General features: G+C 39.3%; 1 protein-coding gene across 1 annotated transcript in view; it reads right to left on the reverse strand.

The window, feature by feature from the left end:
* Window positions 1-22,938, reverse strand: part of LOC139298973 (CUB and sushi domain-containing protein 3-like) — a 310,941-nt gene that overhangs the window by 63,561 nt on the left and 224,442 nt on the right. Inside the window, 9 exon segments of the mRNA XM_070921804.1 lie at window positions 924-1,112; window positions 4,053-4,268; window positions 4,705-4,821; window positions 9,069-9,257; window positions 9,599-9,786; window positions 10,532-10,670; window positions 12,654-12,848; window positions 14,664-14,990; window positions 15,356-15,538. Of these exon segments, the coding sequence (XP_070777905.1) occupies window positions 924-1,112; window positions 4,053-4,268; window positions 4,705-4,821; window positions 9,069-9,257; window positions 9,599-9,786; window positions 10,532-10,670; window positions 12,654-12,848; window positions 14,664-14,990; window positions 15,356-15,538 (1,743 nt within the window).

Consider the following 22,938-nt stretch of genomic DNA (forward strand, 5'->3'; position numbering starts at 1 on the left):
TATATCATACACAGCATATTAATATGCAGCTCAAGGGTATTATATAATTTTAATATTGTATTCTGTGTATTCTGTGGAATTATCATTTCCACTTGTGTTTATTCAACAAGTTTTGAAAGTAAGAACATGATAAATACCAAAATGTCCTTGATGGTAAAACTCATTATTATGAAGGGTGATACAGGATTGTGAACAGGCCAAAACTCTCTGCCCACTGGTGACTCCCCTAGAACAAATATCACTAACATTTATTGTTCATCCAGTAGCTGAAATTTGGCTGGCATAAATGTGGCTTTTACACATAATACTGTCTGTGGAACTTCTATTCAGTTTCGTTCACTGTATTTGATAAAACTTTTAGTTAAAAAAAAAATCTTAGTGTAATCAGAGGTACATTCAACTTAAAAATGTATGTCCAATGTGAAAGTAGAAACACAGACCTTGCCTTCCCTTTGTGTTGTGCCATCTCCTTCACTATCTTGTAAAGGCAAACAAAGTTGGCCTTTTGTGTCTGCTAGCTTTTGAACTTAAGCTGCCCAGGTTTATAAAAGGATAAGCATTCAGAACTTTTACGTGGGTCTTTTTGTATGTCACAATGTGGGCAAATGTTTCTGTGTTTGCAAAGAACCTCCAGACATTAGCAGCAAAGCAGCTCAACACATTTTCTGGTTACCGCAGGTTCTGTTCCATCATCTGATTATGTAACATTACATAATACAAATCTTATTTGCCTTTGTTTGTGAAACAGGAAATAGTTGAGACTGTAACATTCAGTGTTCTCACTGTAATGATAACAATGGTAGACAAATGAATCGATATTTACTATGAGTTTCAGTACTCGACAAATGTACTATTTTACACTTAAAACAGGAAAGGAGGTTAGATAATACTTAAATAAAATCAGTAGTAATATTACCACATACCGACACATCTTGGTAGAGGAGAGCTCCACATTCTCCGCCCTCCTCCCAGACAGATTAATTCTGGTGCCCCCTCTAGGCGGTATCCCATATTGCAGGAAAAAGACAAAGTGTCTCCAATGCCAAAACTGTAGCCGTTTCTCCTGCCAAACCGAGGCATCCCAGGGTCCTCGCATGGCTCCAATGTATATTCTGCAGGAAATTAATTGAAACTGAATATATAACACATGCATGAATAAACATTTAAAATATACTACAATGGGTTAGCACTGTTATGGGTTAGAATTGTATTATGACTAGAGATGGACTATCAGTGGATCGAAATACATTTTAAAAAGTGTACTTTACATAGTGAATTTCTGAGCCACACTCAATTTTAATGAGTGTTGCCTAAGTGCCATAAGAGTAAGTGAGGGGTGATGAGATTAGAGTGTAAATTAGAGTGTCCTCTACTAATGGTGTTAAATCAACAAATCAATACCAATCACTCTCAAACTCCAAAAGAATCCACCTTAATATCTCAAATAAAACTTAACAATAATCATTAATTGTTAACTGAAACATGCAAACACCTCATGGCCGTGATCTTGCTCTCTGAGCCAAGTAACCCTTTTTAATAATTCAATAACTCTTGTGATAAAAACTCTTGAAAATGCAGTCCATTAAAATATAATCTTTGCATGAGAACTCGTGCATATTTGTTGCAATTAGCGCAAAAGTTGTGAGTCTAAGTTGACTCCACTGTGTCCTGAAATGCTCTTGCTGATTTCGTGTTTCGCATGGTACAGGAGATTTACTTTTAAGACTGATGATGTGATCTGTATTTCAGAGTGTGCTGCAGGATGACACAGCCTGTTGAGCATGTTGAGATTGGCAAGTCACATCTCTGGTGACACCTCCCATGTGTTACATTCTGAGTATCAGCTTATGCCATCTGGGACCCGGTAAAATGTCCCTCAGTGCAGAATCAGATTCAAGCGCTCCTTTATTCCGGAGTCAATGAGAGAGCTTTGTGAGGGCAGTTAGGCAAAGGATCTTCATTTATGAGATGCAGATGTAGACTTGGACTTTGTCTTAATTCTGCCCCTTAACCCTTTCCTTAATTTTGGATGAGGCTGGTGGTGAAATAACACGACTATGGATTGGTACAGCACTTGTGATTTGTACACATTCTCAGAATTCCACCATTGAGGCTATGAGGGGTTCATCGCCATCTCTTCTCTTTTTCTTCTTGTATTGTTTAATGGTAGATTAATGTTGTGTAACCTCTCTCCTCTGTTAAGCTTTTTTTCTAGAGCTAATCACAAGGTTTTATGGGTAGTCCTTGAGGCCAGTGTTGAAATATTTCTGTTTGGAGGGAGAGAGAGAGCAAAACATTCACTTAACACAGCAACAGTTTCGTGTTGGGGGGCTGTGTCATGTAGGGATATGTGACACACAAGACAAATTTCTGTGAATTCAATTTCCGGCACAACTTAACCTACTCCCGAGGTGCATGGAGAAGGGAAAAAATGTGAGAGGTCAAAACACCCTGATGAAGACCACACGCCAAAATGCGTTGGTGACAACAAAGTTGTTCTTTACACTACAAATGTTGCTGGAGTTTTGACCTGTCTTTGACTCTGTAAATCAGTATTGGTACCACAAACTATTGGCCTATTTATAAACTGCCATTTAAAGCTAAAGTTATAGAAAAGGTGGTGGCCAGAAAACTTGGATGTGCATAATATTCTTAACTATCTTTTTTTAATTTTGCTGTCGGTTGCACTCCAGCACGATGATGCAGGAGCTTGGTTTTTGCTAGATCTCAGTGCAGCTTTTAACACTGTATGCTGACTAATGTATAAGCTGACTTATGTAGGCAGTGGGTGGGTATCTGTGGGTCAGCCCTGCAGATCCCTGTGACTCTGACGTGTGGTGCTCCCCAAGGCTCTCTTTTAGGTCCTAATTTGTTTACATTGTACATGCTTCTCTTATATTTTACAAGGAGGAAAAACATAGCTGCACTAGCCTCTACAGGTTGAAAGATTCTCTTGAAACACTGACTACAACCAACATTGCAGCTGAGTGATGTGGTCAGGTGTGCACTGTTGTGTTACTGTTACTTGTGACCACACCCAGCTGTAATGCAGTATGGTATACGATAGTGCAATGATGCATCAGCGCTGCACAGGTTGTGAAAAAATTATGTTGTTTTGCAGATCCAATTATACATCTAATTCAATCATCAAGACTTTTATACTTTCAGAATTGCCTCAATCAAAAAATTGGATGGGAAATAATCTGAGAGCATTAAATCCTTATGGAACTGTTCTTCTTATGCCTCAGTCAGCCTTGTCCCTCAGGTGAAGGAAAAATGTATGTATCTTTCATCATCTGTCAGATGATCCACTTCAAGATCATTTTGATCCTGCAAGGTCAGGCACCTACCTACGTTAGTGAGCTACTTCAGCCTTTTATCACCTGAAGGTCACTGAGATCCTCTGATCAGACCTCATCGGTTGTACCTCACTAAAGAAGATTGTGCTTTAGTGGTTGTGGCCTGTCAGACGGTAAGACCTGTGGACACCTTTAAAAAGCAGCTCAAGACTCGCCTCTTTAAATTCACCTTTGTTTAGCTTCCGACGCATATATGGGTTATGTTAGTTTTTAACTACTTTTATTATTTTTAAGCACCCTGTGATAAGGTGCTATATAAATGAACGCAACAGCATTTCTTTCGTAACTTTATTACCTAACGTAAAGCTCAGACTGGATTTACCACAATCCATTTTAAGAGACTGTAATTGACTTTATTCTGGTAGAAATGTTGCTCTGCTCTCTTTTCTTTAAAGATAAGCTATTATTTCACTGTGGTGTCTTGGATCCTTCCTCCATGAGTTTCTTGGCTGATTCTGGTCCTGCTTTTTTTTTTTACGCAAATTTATACTGATAGTGTTATTACTTCACTATTTAGCATTCAGGCTGCTTTGGATTTGCAAACTCTCTATAGATTGCCTATAGCATCACTCAAACTGTTCCACTATGAAAAGTACAAGGAAAATTCTCGGATTGACTAAATTCAGGGTAAATTGAATTGAGAGACCTTGTTGGAGTATAATAGTACAATGTGACTATAGTCAAGTAAATTACCAGAGAAAGTTATGTTGAAGCCCTCGTATGAAATGGAAAAGTCAGAGATGAATCGTAGCTGGGCTTTGAAGTTTCCATAGAGACCGGCATTGATGTTGCTAGGCAACTCGTTGCCAGTCAGACGAGCCAGTGGTTGCAGGAAACTCCCGTTCTCAGTAACCAAGAGGTAGTCATGTTGGTCCTCCAGATGAAAAGAGTTAAACTGAAACTGGACTCCTGTTAGAGACATGAGCAAACAAACGAAGTACACGGACAGATAAGAGAAAATCTTTAGAAGTTTGTTGTATCCTCAGCTCGATATACCCATAATTATAATAAGTATAAGTCATTTTACAATGTGCTTACAGCACACACAAATTCTGCATGAATAACATCATGACAGGTTTCAAAATACATAAAACATGATAACATTATTTGAGTTTTTAACCGACTTCTCTCTGTGCATGCATGGACTACAGCCATAAATATAAATATGAATGTAAATATGCCCCTCTGGATATGCTATAAACCATAAAAAAATACAAAGAATCCAATGTAATGCAAGTTTGTGGTCAAAGTATAGCAGTAGCTGCACTGCTGTGGGTGCTACTTGCTACTGTCTCTCACTCTGTCTCTCTCTATTAAGGAATGTGAATCTGTGTGTGTCTCTTGCCTTTCCCGTGGCTGACTTCAACAGTCCAGGTACAGTTGAGAGATGAAGGGTAGCTGTCTGGATAGCCGGGACTAAGGATGGTTCCCCAGGGACCTCTAACATCTCCGCCACATAGAGCTGGATAGATTGAGAGAGACAGAGTGGAGGGGAGAGAGAGGCAGAGAGAGAGAGAGATGTGCAAAGACAGGGGACAGAAGCACAGAGAGTTTAGCATCAGATTGTTGATAGCTAAAACAGATAATGTTTCCCTGTGGACCTTTAATACCACTTCTATAGTACATACACACACTTACATACACAAACAAGCGACGAGAGAGGGAGAGGCAGACAGAGACAGATACACGGAGAGAGAGAGAGAGACCCTTTAAAAACTTGTGGGTAGAAAGGTCTGCATGCATCGACAGCTGCAAAATTTCTGTTTTTCGGATTAATTCCTCCCACTGTTCACTGACATAAAATAATGACATAAATAATGTAAAATCCACCACACTCTGAACACACTGAATTATAAATAATAGATTATTTGCTGTTGATATAGTTTAATGTCCCTGAAACTAACCAACGCCTGGCAATGATTAACTGTATAGGTGATTCTAGTCATTCCTCATATACTGTATGTTGACAGTGCATGATAATGTTGAGAGATTTACTAAAACTATATTTATGTTTCTGTTTAAAGAAACATAAATATCAGAATATCAGTTTAATTGCCGGTATTTGAATCATGCAAATTTGTTTTCAGTTGTTTCACTTCGATATACAGAAGACAAGGGCATATAGAAGGCAGCTCTTCAAAACATCCGTTGTAGGTCAGAATATGTGGCAGGACTGATGACAGTGACCACAGTCCCCTGGATGTTTAAAGTGTGACATGTTCACCAGACAGAAACAGCTCTCGCATAATTAGGGTAGCACTCTGGGTAGCCGGGGTTCAGAGGAGCTTTCTATGGACCTCTAAAAGCACTTCCACATGTAGGTGCTAACGCATGGTGGATGACAGCATCTCTCTCCAGCAGAAGGTACACTTCAGCTTCTCTGCTTAGTCTTAATTAGCTGAAGCTTCAAGATCCATGCTGCTAATTCAGTAGCCATCCATACAGTACTGACTTATCACGACTTCCACTGTGGCGTTACTGAGCATGATCAAAGTTGGTCAATCATATTTCAGTGCCACTTTGTGTGTTGAATGTTTGGAAATGAAAAAGTCCAACTATGTTGTTTTTCAGCAGTAATGGCAATAATAGGTTCTGCATAAAACAACCAACTCAAAGTCAATCATAAATATATGCAGTGGATATGTTGTGAGCCAAGGAATGTGAGAAGAAAAGTTCAGAAAAACAAAGTTATTGGAGTAATTGGAGTTACTGGCTAAGATGCAAAGTTGCTTGTTAAATAATAAGAGACCATCTGGACAATAAGTGTACTTTATTTTACTGAGAAGTGTGGGAGAATTGAAACCTATTTGCAAGTTTGTGTTGCTTTGGGATGTACAGTCTCTGAGCTGTAAATTATTTTGAGGCGGAAAACTGAGACATGAAATAAAAATCCCAAGAAAAAAAATGGTTGAATATTATTTAAGCTAGTTTTCCACAACATTAAAGTTGTGCAATAGCTGCATAGTGTGCAAGAACCGTGAAATGTCGTTTGTTTCTGAAATCTTTTTTCTGTTAATACGGTTTGATTTCAAGTGACTCAAAGCAGTGATATTCAAAGCAGCGAAGCAGGGCAAATGTTTCTTAGACACTACTTAAAACATTTTGATCCTCACAGTACGGCCTCTGGATGACCCTGCACGTTCTGCACATGGTTCAGCTGTGCACATTGTTATGCAGTAAGAGATGAGTGCTTGCACAGAGAGGCTCAGAGTTGAGACCAGGTCCTCGGAAAAGCTTGGAAAAATCTGTTGCATTCTATGCATACTAATGCATGCATGTGTTGCAAGGTGCTTCATTTCTGCTCGCTCCAGTTGGTTCATCTTACAGTTGGCCGACTGGCCTGTCATTTCCTCTTACAATAAACCAATAAAATGCCATAACATTACCTCAAAAGTGTGGCGGTGGCAGAGCAGCCTGGGAGAAGGTCAAACCTGAAAGTTCTGCTGAAGTTTCCTTGAGCAGCACAATTAACCAGTTCAATGGGAGCTGAGAACCACCAACTCTCAGAACTGCATGCCAGACTACAATCTGTACAGATCCTCCCCAATGGTGACCACCGCAACAACCACATAAAACAGACAAGTCAGACATCAAAAATGTGCTCGAACCACAACAGAGCATCAGTATCTTCACTCTCAACCACCACGGTTTACATCAGCATCCCCCAAAGCAACGGTGAAGAGTGAGAATATTTCCAAACTAAACAAATACATAGATACAAGCAGGCACACACACACACACACACACACACACACACACACATTCTATACACACAGCCAGACACACACACACACACACACTCTTGCACAAAAGCTTGCACACGCACACACATACACACACAGTGCTATTAATTATTAATACTTTTCTGCCAGGAAGCTCTTAATGTTGAATGCTGAGCTATGTGAGAAATTTGAAACACTGCATTCCATCTCTATCTCTGCCAGCTTCTTTCTCTCTATTTCATTCTCTTTCTGTTTATCTTTCTTTTAGATCTCCTTCCATCTCGCCTTTTTCTCCACCTCTATCCGTTAGTAGGTCTTTCTATCCCCTCTCTCTTTCATTTGAATGACGTTAGGTTGAGGAATTCCACTAAAAAATCTCCATCTCTGGACTCTCTGGAAAAACACTGACAAAGTAATTTCAATCATACTTTGATTCATTTTAATTCATATTATATAAACTATTTGGGTTCAAAATCTATACATCTTTCAAATATTCTGTTTAGCTGATGTGATAATCTTGTCATTGTGTCTTTAATTTTACATTTTACCACATCAAATTAAGGAATGTCTCTTCTAATACACAGTATGAACAACATTTGATTTCTGCAACATTTTCCAGGGCTGAGTTGGCTGCCTGTGGTGCTGTCTTGCTTGAATTCATTGTGTACTAGTTGTCAATCATCAGGGTACACCATTTCTTACCAACCACAGCAGCAAATAGTAGTTCCTATATTTGTATGGGAGCATACTGTGTAAACCCAGTCTAATGGCATTCAGCCCTGCAAATTCCAGGCAGCGTGCTTGATGCTTATTTGCTCAAACTGCCTCCTCGGAGGAAACCACTGCCAGTCCCAGAAACTGTGTAATTCAAATGTGGTTAACAAGCGAATGAGCCAACAAGCCGAACCAACCAAACCGCCATAAAACTGATGCAGCAGTGCCGCATCCCTCCGCTTTCCCTCCTGTCCTGCTCCATGATTGGAATGAGAGAGAGAGAAAGACCCCCCCCCCCCCCCCGACTCCTTGATTTGAGAGAGAAGAGAGAGGAGGTGACAGCCAACACAGGCTCTCATCAACCTTACCTCAAACCTTCCTGTGTTCACAGTTCACACAAGAGAGGAGGTGACAGGAGGCACATGGATAAAAGCACCACACGCACACACACTCACATTCACAAGCACAAGCACACATATATATGCTGACATACAGTACACATTCGCAGACACACACACACACTGTACATACCCACAGATCTCTAATTTTCTCCCCAAATCACCCCCTATCAGCCACAGCAGCCTTCACTGCAAATTGCCCCTGCGTACAACCAAGAGTGCGTGTGTGTGTGTGAGATTCAACCAGTGGTTTTGTCGCAGAACAACATGTTCTATGTAACTCAGCTCCTCATACAGTGATGCTCTACTGCTGATCTTTTTCACACACCTCAGCCTCTTTGTGTCTCAAACATGTTTTTGGTCGTTTCTCAAAAATGTTTTAAATGTTTTACTTGGTCAAAAGAAATGTCATTTTTGCAAAGTGGACATTTCAATTTGGAAGAAAACTCAGTGAAATATCAGTGTATTACCATCGGCAGGACTGCAGTCAAGTTGACCTTGTGCCATGTATGTGCTCCCACACTGCATACTGGGCATATGGTCTCTGCACCAACTTCTATTGGTGGTAAAGATACTGATATTATAATAATGTATGTAAAAAATAAAACTAAGTCTAACACTGTAAAGTTCTGAGGATAACATGTTGAGTAATAGTGTATTTAGTGTATGTAGAGTAATCTGACGATGTATGATACAGAGCTGAGGACGATGATATCATTTTGGGTGTCCGATTAAGCTATCTACATACATTATCTAAAAAGGATGACAGTCTTATTCAAGCCCATATATAATAATTTGGTTAACTGGAACATTTTGTTACTCAATCAAACATGCCATCTCATGTTCATGAAGGTTGGCTCCAGCAGTGTATTTACCGTCACATGTAGGTAAGGGGTGGCTCCACCAGTGGTTCTTCTCACATACCAGCGGCTCCTCATGGCTGAGTCTGTAGCCAGAATCACAACCAAATGATACTGTGGACCCGATGGAGAAGTCCTGCCCATACCGAATACCATTGACAGGGATACCAGGGTCCAGGCATGAGTAGCTGTCCACTGTAACACCTAAAAAAAGGAATAGATGTCTAAATGGTATGTATGGCTTAAAGACCTTTATCTTTAGTTCTGCTGATCTGCATAATCTACAACTCACAGATGGTTTGAATCTCCACATAAAGCACCATGCTGTGCGACCATGGTTGTTTGTTTTTCGCAAGTAATGACCCCATGTGAGGCCAGCTTGTGAAACCGTGTCCAGTGGACTGCTAGTTGTGTCCTGACACCATGGACACCTACTGTTATGTGTGTGTTGTTATGTGCTGTTACGTCTGTAGAAAGTGTTGCATGAAGGACAGTATTTTAAAGACAGCTTTGTATGTATCTCTGACTCTCTGTCTCTGACTTACTTTCGTATAATATTTTGAAGCCAGCATTTGATCGGCTGTTATCGGTGGTAAACAGTAGATAAAGAAAGTTGCTGCTGCTGAACAGGAACTGGGGCACCTGGGTACCATTAAAGGAGCCAACCAAAGGAGACAGAAGGTTTGGCCCATCATGGATCTCCAGAAAGTCATAACCCAGCTCTGTCTGGAACCTGTGAGACAACATCAGAACATCACAATGCTGATAATAATAGTTTAAAGTTAAGTATTTTACATTTCATTTAAACAATTAGGACAACACAAAACTAGGAAAACACTCAAGCTAACCCATTAAAGTGGGAGCTTGTCAAGGCAATATGGAGACAATGCTGTTGTTGCAGTATATTCCTTTGAGGTTCTTGAATTGAGTGTTCATAAGGTCAGTTAATTAACTCAATCACTTTAATGGCCAGTTAAAACCTGCTAAATTGATATTCTACATGAAAAGTATACTTTCTACACAACATTTTTGTTTAATTAAGTTAACATGCTGCAGGGAGACAGGGAAAAGGTTTAAGAGGTCCAGTCTGTCAAAGCCCTCTACAAGTTGTTGAGCCAGTATTATTAATACAATGAAATAAAACTGAAACAGAAACTCAAACCAATGAAAACTTATTTTATAGCATCCTCTAAAGTCTTGCTTCTATCACCAGTTCACAGCTCAGAGAACACGGAACATAAACCAAAATATTACCCAGCCTTCCTGATCAATATACAACTCCCAATATTAATTATATAGCCTATGAAATTTAAGAGATGATTCTCATATTCTTGGCAAATCCCTATAAACTTTAAGTCTTGTAAATCTTTTCTTGTCAGAAGTAATTGATGGTATTTCTGATGAATCTGCACAGTGTTGCTCATCCTGAGCTCTGAGAGTCCTGGTAATATGCAGAATCAAAGAATTATGCCACCCACCTGTCAAATGTGATTTTGATGGAGCGTCCAGGTTCGGATTCAATCACCCACTCACAGCTGAGGGAATCTTTGTAGTAACCAGGCCACCCAGGAGACAAAATCACTCCACTGGAGGCTGAATAGTGGCCTCCACATGGGGCTGGAGGAGGAGAGTGGACAGACAGAGGAAAGTGAGGGAAGATACAGAGGAGGCAAAAAAAAGGGTAAATGAGAGATGATTTGTATCAAAACCAGATCTGGCAGGATTTGTATGTAGCTTAGGCTGGTGAATAAGCTCCACTAGCGGCTAACATGTAGGCAAGTTTAATAAATCTTTTATACAATCAATATTCTTGTCTGAAAGTTAGTTTGTTTTTTTGGCGACGTGGGGGCAGTGCAACAAGTTTTAAACACAACACTGACAGATATTGTGGACATGTTTGCAAACTGATGCCTATTTACACATTGATTAGCATTGATTTGGAGTTGTGTTGGAGTGTTTATGGCTGCCTGATGAATCTAAATCCAATATCTACTCTCCTTTTAGCTCTATTTTTGTCTCCAGCAACTCCTGAGGGAAATATCTGGCTTTTAGCAGCTAAAATGCCCCACTATGTTCACCAGCTGGTTACTAACTTTGTCTATCTGCCTCTCTCAGCTGGCTGCTTCTGCTGCTGTTGGAAATGACACTGATGAGAGCTGTGAGAGTGAATCAAAACAGTTGCAAATTGCAGCCCATAAAACCAAAACAATGAGCTGAAAGACGCTAAAACGCTTTGCTGAGCAGATAGGAACAGCAGAGTCGGGTGATAATTATATTTGGATTTGTCACAAGTACCATCAAAATATTAATTCGGTAGCTTTAAACATACTGGAAGGACAAGTCTTCAACATACTTAAAATAACTGTATGCAACAATCAGGTCAGAGACTGACTCTGATGCATCGTAAGATCAGTTCTACTGTATGTTCATTAAAAATACAGATGAATTGTGTGGTCTTGTATTCTCCTTCATTATTAAAGTAAGAGAAACATTTAATTCCACTCAACATAATGTAAGGATGGCATTACATGCAAAAACTATATACATTAACAATTAAAGGAACATGAACAATTAAGCATGTTCATAATCATGATTCCTAACCATGGATGAGAGTTTTTAGCAGAATGTTAACTATTATCACAAGGTTACATTAGCCGCGAGCCATTCTGTTCTACTCTTCTTTTAAATTTGATCTTGTTAAGAGTTTAACTTTGTGTCTGAAGTCAATTTGTTCTGGTCTGTACCTGATGAATACAAGTGAGTGGATTTTCCATCCAAGTAGTTATAGACACACGTTAGCTACAAAGCATCTGGAGACATTAAATGACCTGGAGCACAATCATCAAAGCCTCTCTGTACCATCAACAGCTCTATCAAAAATAGCTGTGTTAGAAATGTCTGAAATTAATTGTATCTGCTGTTAGACTTATAGCTACAGCACTTATACAGTGTTAGTCCCTTTGTTCCATCTGAGATTTACAGGTCAAATTTACATTTCTATTTTTCTGTACTTTCGTGCAAGCTGTTGAATAGACTGCGCTAATGCCACCTTGACAAATTATTATGTTTCTAAATGATAATATAATTACTCTAACTGTATACGGATGATAAATGACAGTGTTATAGTGTGAAATGGATATAATAAGCATATATGAAATAAATACAGTCAAAGTGAAGTGGTGTAATGACTAATATACAGACTTTATTTGACTTTTCAAGGAAGGGGTTACGTTTTCCTCAGACCATACCACTGTGATAATTATATCCAAATATGTGTTATTAACTTCACATTTAGGTTCAAATTCATCACCACAGATCTCTTACCACGTATAGCTCATAAGAAAGGGTTTTATATTCTTAAATACTACTACAGCCAGTGTATATTTTTAAGCTAGTAGCTATATCTGTGGCAGCAGTGTATTAAAAGTTATTTCCCTGGATATTTAGGTTAACCGGCCACCTCCATATCTTTTTCCTTCTAAGGAGCTGACAGCAGATAATGTCCACCTCCTGGGTCTTTATGCTGTAGTAATGATGATATCTCAGATGACATATTGTTCCCGAGTTATTAGTTTAATCAGCAATCTAGTCAATATTTACCTTCACATTTTGGGATGGGCCCACTCCACATGACTTTTCCTTTTTCTAACTGACAGGATATTGTCTCGGTTCCTTGGGTTTTGATAAAACCGTCCTCGCAGACCACAGAGATGGAGCTGCCAAGCTGGAAGCTGTCTCCAAAGCGGCGAGCGTTGATGGGAATGCCAGGGTCTGGGCATTCATTATGGCCAAATGCTGGGGTAAAAAGTTACAAGGAGACACAGATGTGAGGAGGAAGATATTGGCGACTACATGCTCACAGAGAGAGACGGACAAATACACGAGATAGGTTTATTAAAGAATATGAGACCTATACTTAACGTCCACTCACAGGCTACATTTTCATCATCATTTTGATGAAATTTCCGAAAACTAATCACATAGATATATCGCTGCGATGTGATGTCTTTGAGTGTTCAGTCCTGGCCATGAAAACGTCTATAAATTTACCCTGTAATCTGCTTGTTCTATATTCCTACTCTGATATCTTTGGTCATGTGCTCATTCCTCGTGCTGCAGTATATTTGACATGTGCTTGGGTAAAGCAATGTAAGTTCTGATAAAACTCATGTGAGCATGTCTGCTTCGGGATAGAGTCTGGCTCATCAGATTAGAAAGCTGTAAAGGTCCAACCTTAAGATGGCCATGTTTTGCCAGTTGAAGCAATATGGTGTGATCCAGTGATAGAGATTTAAAAATGACAAATGCAGTGACCCAAAAAAAGTTAAAAAAATAAATAAATATACGAAACGGTGTGAGCTGAAATCACAGATACACTGTGAGGAAACTTGTGGACGAAAATGTCTGTTTGCCATCAAACCCGCTGTCAGATGGGAAGATCAATATCAATTTCCATTTCTGTTTGTCTGGTATAGAGACGTGTTTAGCCTAAATTAGCTCAAAGACTGAAGGCCTGGGCAAACAGTTCGCCACCATCAAAAATGAATAAATACGCCTTCCAACAAATTGAAAACTCTCATTTACTGTACATGTTGTATCCTGTTGTCTAGCAAGCTAGTCATCAATGCATCTAAGAGTCACCTGGGTTTTGATCACTTGCAGAAGTTTTCACAGCTGACAACTGACAACTTCACAATGAAGACAGAACTGAGATGTTAACTGCCCCTAAAACACTAATGTCTGGGTTTCTATTTTGACACAGGTTGAAGACACAAGGTATGATGTTTAAAAAAGGCAATTTGAGAGTTTTTGGAAGGTGTATTGTTTCACTTTTGACGGAATTAGGCTAAATGTTTCCGCACACTTCTAGTCTTTGCAAAGCAAGACATCCCGGAGCTCTCTCTGTACTGGACGCAGAGACATCAAAATTATATCAATCTTCTATCTTACTCTGGGTACGACAACAAACAAACCAAAAAGTTCCCAAAAAGTGTTCCTTTAATGCCTTATTTTCCTCTTTGTTCAGCAACCTACACCTCTATTCTTAGCTGCTGTATTGACTACATGACCCCTGTTGGATCAATGAAGTTTGTCTCTTGTCTTTTCCAGAACTCTTTGTGTTGTTGAAGCCTCCATTCTGATCTGACTCTTAGTAAATTAAAGGAGCTTCTATCTAAAATGAAACATCCAAACATCCAATATTTGAGGGGGAAAAAAAATATTGGTATATATTGATATACTGTTTAAGAATGAAACCACCTCACACATAATACAATCACTAGAGGTCTAGGCTGAAAGTCATGCATAAACGTCAGTCATATGAGAAGTGCTGTTTTATAGCTTCAAAACAGAACAATGCCCCAGACTCTCCTGTCTTATTCTCCTGCAAAAGAAAAGAAATAAGACCCTAAATGACCATATTTTTCCATAACCGTGTATCAAACTTGTGACTCACATTTGACTTAAAAACTTACATTTCTGTCATATATATAAAGTATATTATCAATATTTTATGGCCACATTTCACCCTGTTTTGCAGCACAGCAAATATAATAGGTAATTTCCCTGTATTTAAATAGGAAAGTAGAATAAAAGAAAAAAATGACATACTACTGTATGTGATATTAAATCCTCTTCCTGACATGGAGTGATCAGCCTGAAACTCCAGCCTCAGTGTGTTGGTATTGGACGTCAGATGGGAGGGACTCTCAGCTCCAGAGAACCTCCCAATGACGACAGCATCATTTGTCTCGCCATCTTTCACAGTTAGGGAATCGTAGGGTGCCTCGAGGTCAAAGTCATTAAATGCCAAGTGGATTCTGGAGCCTGGATCTGATTGGATGAGCCAGACACAGTTCATGTTGTTCCCATAGCCTTCTGGGTAATCTGGGGAGAGAACGGTTCCTGAGGGAGCTGTGAAGTTGGACATGCAGGGGACTGTGGGAGGATGAGTAGTACAGAAACGCAGACAGACAGAAAGACACAGACAGAAAGACAGAGACAGGCAGGCAGGCAGACAGACAGACAGACAGAAAGACAGACAGATAGTGGGGAGAAATGAATAATAAGAAAGGAAAAGAAGAGGAGGGAAAAAGATGCAGAGAGAGAAATTTTCTGTTAAATATTCATCGCCACCGCATCATCGGTCATCATCCGCTCCAGGACATAATAAACTCTGTGCTGTCACCATGGTGACAGGTCAGACTGAATGTTATCAACATCACAACAGAGCACATGCCATGTTTGTTTTTCCTCTGCAGCTATATCCCTGAAAATCATCTACAAATGATTTTAATACTTACATATGCATATGGGGATGTTTGCTGACCACTGATTGTTGTCTTGGCAAGAGATAGTTCTCTCTCCAATCAGCTCGAAGCCAAACTGGCACTCAAACCGCAGGATTCCTCCATTTGAGAAGCTGTCCCCTTCTCTTATTCCATATAGAGGAGTTCCAGGGTCGCCACAACTCTCCTTGTCTATTTCTGTAAAGACACAGTTTCAGAAGGAGACATTAACATCTGGGTGTTATTCCTCTGTGCCGTTGACCAACACTGTTGTCCAAAAACATGCATCAGTAAGCCAAATCAGAATGGGTGAGATGTCTCTTCATTAACATGAGCACTATTTCTTTTGAGTCAGTCCCACATATATACAATGTCCTGCTGCTGTAAGTACTCACTATAGCACCAAATATTTACTCATCCACAGCAGAAAATAGTACCCAACAAATGTGCTGTTTGATTAACTTTTACTTAAAAACTACATTTCCAGCTGTTTTAAGATTTTTTAAAAAGGAAAGTATATAGCTTGGCGCTGGGAGTCACCGACAGGCTGGGGAAGTTAGAAAGTATTGAGAGAAGGACTAACACATTGCTGGTTTTGGTCTAATTATGGGATTTTTTGACAGAAAAAAAAGAATATTGCCAACCTTATCCTTAAATAAGGAGTAGGCATAATAATGCAAATTGCATAGAATAAAATAAACTAAGCAGCTTAATCACTAACTAAAAACACTGGCATCAAGGTAGATTATATTGTGACAGTAACACTATTCTGCTATGAGACAAGGTCATTCGTCAGAGCTCAGAGTTGAAAAAGAAACTATTTATCAAGAAGAACAGTCTTGAAAAGAAAACTTACACTGGCCAAGTAGAAACTAGGCAAATGACATATGAGAGATGTTTAATATACAGTACAGAGGGTTTTCAAATACTGCTTATTGGCATGCAACTTAATGATGCCGACCTCAGAGCAGTATTTGCAGTTCATTTTATTCAAAGATGGTTATCATCTATCATCTATCAAGTGTTTACATTTGTGTTTCTTCTATACAGTATAACTGTATGTTCAATTCAAAGCGTTAATAAGGTGAAGGAAGCAGTTAGAGCTGCATGGATTGCTATTTTTATTTTTTACTTTAGCGCTGTCAATGAACATATTTGGCAGCTAGCTTATCCAGTGTATCCAGAGTCTAGCTTTAACAATACTTGTAGTCACCATGCAGTGTTATCAACCTCAAATACCCAGTGGTGACCTTCCCTGCTGTGCACCTCCATGTCATGCTACAGGAGCTCATCATCCATTTTGAACAGAAATATACTGCCAACTGAACAGCAGCTTGGTTTGCTGCGTCAGGCAAATTTCGTCAATGCTTCTACACGTAACCTGGAGCAAGTTTCTATCCATCTCTTTCTGTATGCCTCATTCCTCTGAGTTTGCAAGTGTTCACGACACCTCTTTTTTCACATTCAGTAAGACCATAAGGTTAGACAGATCCGTCTTTGATTCTATATAAAGGTGCCACCGTGTCACCATAATTCTCTTTAAAATTTCATGTACGGTGTTTCTGGAAATATACCCTCTATTTCCCCAGCCTTCCTCTCCTGTATTCCCCTGCTTTCCTCTCCTATTTTCGGTATTATTTACAGGAGTGGCCCATGGCAGGAAGCAAAAGTGTGTGCTTTGTGTGTGTGTGTTTCACTGCTAGTATATGTATGTGTGTGCGTGTCTGAGTGCGCGTTTGTGATGTATTGCATTAATTTCCATCATGACATCGTCTTTATGAGAACCACAGACTCAACCAATCACAACCTTAACACACAAGCTTGTGCATGAGCACACACACACACACACACACACACACACACACAACTAGCAGAAGAATAGAGAACAAATTGCTTTGGAGAGAAAACAGGCAGACTGACGGAACATTCCTATACTACTACACTCACACGCACTTTCACATGCACACACAAATACTGTACATGCACCACACACACACACACACACACACACACACACACACACACACACACACACAAACACACACACACACACAAACACACACAAACAGAGCCACACAATCACACATCCACAGTCTCTCCCATAGCATTACACGCAGGGATACACGCATTTCTTTCCCTCACACACACACACACACACACACACACACACACACACACACACACACACACACACACACACACACAATAATCCTATTGTGTTTGTAACAACAAGGCTGACGGATTCACAAAGGGGATTAGGCTCCTTAAAGTGTATGTATGTGTGTGAGTGAATGTGTATGTGTGCATGCGCAACTTCAATATTATGTTTGTGATTGCACATTGAGCCCCATTCTGTTCTATAATACTCCATCATGCTCACACCATATTGTCCATGGGAATTCACATGTGTGCACACAAACACACGTAAACTCCACACAAACACGCACACACATAAAAGGAGTGTAAATGCACTACCTTTAAAGATCTGAGAGAGTAAGGTAATAGATTTTGGGGGGATAATGAGATTGGAGAAAAAAAAAGCTTATTGGCTGTTTCTCTTTTGTGACCATTGTGGAATTGATTTTACGGCTAGATTGCTAATAGTAATCGAATGCTGAATGTATAGTTGTATAGTTGTATGCATTTTAACGTTTGTCATATGCTATAAACTGTCTTGTGCAAGTTCTCGCTGTTGCTGTGCTTTATTCTCAATATGTGTATCCCTTACCAATGTCTCCAAAACAAAAGAAAGATGCATTAAACACATGAAACTGCATAAAATAATAATTTAACGTTGTTATAACAGCCACAGAAAAAAAGGAATTGCGTGGAAAGTCCTCTGTACACCCAAGAAGGTTTGCAGTGCGAGGAAGAAAGGAAAATTTCAGCCTGGCTAATTAGCTTATGGTTGTCTGAATCTGTGACCTAAAGGGAGTGGCTCAAATTGACTTGTTCACACTGTAGACATCAGTGAGGACTGTCTGTTGAATGAAAATGATCTCATTTATTTCACTCATAATACTGACAACTATTCTGCCTCTCTCAGGTTCCAAACCAGGCCACTGAGGAGCTTTTTCGGATTGATTTGATGGGAGTTGTGTATAAGAAAGACATCAATTTTCTGTTCTCATTAAAACACACAATCTCTGTCGGCTCTTGTTACATAAAGTGCAAAAATCATTGATGGTGTAACTCCCATATACCTGTAACTCTCAGTAAATTGGACTTCAGGAATACAGATAATAACTGGGCTGTTTTCTTTGATCTGGACACATCACGGGGCAGAAATACATCATTCTAGTCTGCTGTAAAAACTCCTCAACTACAGGCACAGACTCTGTCTCATGACCCTGTAATAGTCTTGTGATTCCAACGTTATCAGTGAATTTCAGGATGTGCCTGTCCTCACAAAAGATTACTGATATCTAAGTACAGAAAGTGCAGGACACCCACATCTCAAAGGCATTTTTGCAGTTTTTGTTCTGTTATGATGTTACTGTCGCTTCATCTCCCCATCTGTGGACAACATGTTAGGAAATCTGTATAAATAACTAAACAAATGTTACATCAGTGAACACACCATTGCCTTAGTACATTGTGTTATATCAAAACATTTTATTGGAGTAAAACCAATAAAAGCCAGCCATAGCTATACTTAAGAAAAAGCAGCATTTTCTAAACGTCTCTTCTGCTTGTAGTAAAAACAAAGAGTCTAATGAGCTCTAAACCATCTGGAGTCGCTTCTTGATGAGCCTTTCAAATGACTTCATGACCAATGAGGGCCAAAACGGCATCTCATATGTTAGTAAGTACAACATTGCTTCGTCAATCCCTGTCCATTTAATAGTATTGAGGAGATCCCATTGTTAGGGAAGGTGCTATTGAAGGTTGAAATGACCATCAGTCAAAATAGGAATCAGGACAAACAGTCACTGTGCTACCTCAGTTAGCAACTGGCATACATGATTTGAAATGTATGAAATATATTATGGAGTCATAATGAGAGAAACAATCCATTATTTTACAATGAATTTTGACTGAATGAAGTACAGATATAGTATTTCAATATCAGTAACACTGGTGGCTACAAGAGGACTGGACATTACATGAGTCAATAATTCATGACTAGAAAATGAAATGCTGTTTACAGTTCTGTGATTAAGTGAGGCCTGCCCTTCATAGGTTACCTCTGAAGCACACATATGTATATATATGCACACACACAACCAAAAAAGTGTCGGGCATTGGCTCACTACCCCAATACTAGGGTTATTGACTGTAAAATTGAACCACATTGCAGGATATGTTGTGAATGAATATTTCATGAATTCATATTTCATGCTGTTTCAGCCACTCTGAATGAAGTGCTGCTTAGTGCTGTGTGATTAAGAGGGTCCTGCTCAGCACATGGACTACAGCACTGTAACAGGATTGAGGTTCTGTGTGACCAAACACAAATCTTACGGTTGCAGGAAACACTTACACTAATGCTGGTCGGAGTGGGCGGTCAGCATTATTATCCCATTTCATATATGACAATATGACAGGCTTTGAAAATGCTTTGTCCTTCAGTAAATGATATCTATCCAAATACGATACCAAATAAAGCTCAGTCGCAGTTATATTTTCCCTTCTGCAATCACACACAGAAACATATGGGTGCACAAATGCAGGGAGACATGAAGAAAACACACACACACACACACACACACACACACACATTACAGTCTCTCTGTCCTTTTCAGGAAACAGGCACATACACTACAGACCCATCGAACCAGGGGTCAACTGTGCTGTTAAAGTCCACCTTGACATTTTTCCGTCCAATAAAATACGTCATATATTACAAACCATAAAAAGCAGATGAAAAATCTAAAATAAAATCTCAAAAGTAAGAGCTGACATTATGACTCGGTGATGGGATCCTGGTGAAGAGAAGAAAAAAACAGCAGCCCAAACAGCGATGAAATAATAACATTCATATTCAGAGATGAGAATTTTTTACTTCTCCCTGAAAGAGGCTGTGATATCATGTGCAAAGAGATGAACCTAGTAACATCTAGAATGTGGAGCAAACTAGATAAAAAGCATTTGTCATGGGATTAACACATGTACCATCTAGCCCTCTTTTACAACAGGCACTTGACGTTTATGCTGCACTTTGTAGTCTCCTAGCACAGTCTTATATAACACAGGATGATGGGATAATGCTAGAATGATGCACTTAAAAAAAGCCGGAGCTCAAGGGAATGACTCATCGCTGGAAACAAATTCTCAAAATCACCATTCACATGTATTTAAATGAGGAAGATGAGAGGATGAAATATTTGCACTTATTGTAATGTTTTGCATCATTTAAGGTCACCATGCTGGAAAAAAACCCCACTCAAATATAAGTAATTATACATGCAGACATATGTCAGATATATACACTGTATTAAGGTATACACTATAAATTATTTTGGTTATGTAGTTTATTTTACTAAGCACTAACTTTATATATATATAATAAAGGAATGGTATCAATCATCTATATCTAAACCAGTTCTGTTTAGTCTTGTTTTGTTACTAAAATCTCATGTCCGGCATCACAAAAGACACAACACACACCACTGTGCACCTGACATTTCAATCAATCTGATGTGTCTTTAGTTGCCACATCCATGGTCAAAATGTGGCTTTAGTGCACAGCAGGTGAGTGAGGGCAAGTGAGCACCTGTGTCTCTGTTTTAGTTGGCAGGAATCAGCTGCCACTCCTAAGTGGAACAGAAGGTTTACTCTGTGTGGAGTGTTGAATCCTGCATCAATCCATTTGGCAGCTGCTGCATTTAAATTATCAAAAGCGATGGTGGTGCTCTAAAATCTACTCTGTGGTGGCCCTTAAAAATCTTAAAAGTAAGATGAGCGGCTGATTGACTACTGCTGAAGCCCCTCTGAGATCTTTACAAACAATTTGAACAGACTTTGCAACCAAATCACTGATTATAAAGAAAAATGGGAGAAGGGGAACCAAAATGGGTGCAGTCTGTATATGCCTGCCCTAACGCCCCTGCAAGCCACACACAATACTTCCTTTCTGACTGGGAATATGACTGCTAAAGTTAATAATACATTACTTTATTCAGAATGCTTTATCTGAAAGCTGTACAGGCCCCTTTACACCCGTTCCAAGAAGACATTTCAGTACATTTCTTCTGCCTGCTCTGACTTTTATGAAGTTTGCCATTCAGTTTGAATGATAACACATATTCACATATTGAAAATGTATTACTTATTCAAGAGACAAAAAAATGAAACACTATTTATGTGATATCAGTATGCTGTGTTTCATGTGGTTATGTATTCAAGACAGACACACACAATACATCAAATATATAAAAAGGACAACAAATAATATGTAAAACTTTAGTGGGTAAATTAGAATTAATGCATGTATGATACCTTGGAACTAACATGAGATACCCATTGCAATCTTATTTAGTGACTTGTTTGGACCTTACTGTGGCAGTTTCTATTTTCAAATTGGTTCAAAAACCAATTGTACGTCAGATATCATTCTGTCAATACATATGGAGAAACCCAGACATGCGACCATGCATTAACACACAATGAATATATATTTTTCATGTCATAAAAAAAAAATGAAAATAAATCACTGAGACGCTGTTTTATTGTTGTTGAACTCAAACCATAAAGCAATTTTAAGGCAAATATGCTGTGAAAGTGCTTGAACAAAAAGTAGGTATTGTATAACTCCACAATCATACGCAAACAAATATACACACTCACACAGATGTATTACGCTCTAAAACCTCAATGACACCTCTTTATGGACTGCGCAGACAGCTATGTAAGCTTATGATAAATGTATTCATAGAGCAGACAGAAACTCACTGAAACTTTAATGTAAATGATGTCAATAATGTTGCAGTGCTCCCTTAAATCTATAACTGTGACATGCCATGATTCAAGGTAGACTGAAAGATTGCTGTACATGGGGTCTGGACTGCTATGTGTGTTTGTGTGTGTGTGTGTGTGTGTGTGTGTGTGTGTGTGTGTGTGTGTGTGTGTGTGTGTGTGTGATTTGTATGCCTTGCAACGGGGAGCAGAGTGTTGCCAGGTTGGTGACCTTGGCTTTAATAATAGATGAATGGTGACAAGATAAAGAGAGCGACAGAGAGAGCGACAGAGAGAGAAACCATGAGACAGAGAAAAGAAGAATCAGAGAGACAGCGAGTGAAAAATAGAAACAGAGAAGCAGGACAGGTCTGCTGAAAGACAACACAAGAGAGGAGGGTGTCTGACACAGGAAATGGGCTTAAAGAGAGGAGAGAGAGGGAGAAGCAGTGAAACCAAACAACAGTGCATTAGAGAGCAACTGACAGAGAAAATGTTGTGATTTTAGAAAGAAGGGAAAGAGAGAGTGGGGATAGAGAGATGGCTAATGAGGAAAAATGAGACCAACAGAGAGAGAGAAGGAAAGAGGGGTAGAGGGAGAATGTGAGGAGTGAAAGAGGTGAGTGACTTGTTGGTAGAGCTTCGTTGGCTCACTGATGGAGGACCTGTCTAACACACACACACACACACACACTCACAGA

Source organism: Enoplosus armatus, chromosome 16, assembly GCF_043641665.1.
Source record: "Enoplosus armatus isolate fEnoArm2 chromosome 16, fEnoArm2.hap1, whole genome shotgun sequence".
Lineage (NCBI taxonomy): Eukaryota > Metazoa > Chordata > Actinopteri > Centrarchiformes > Enoplosidae > Enoplosus > Enoplosus armatus.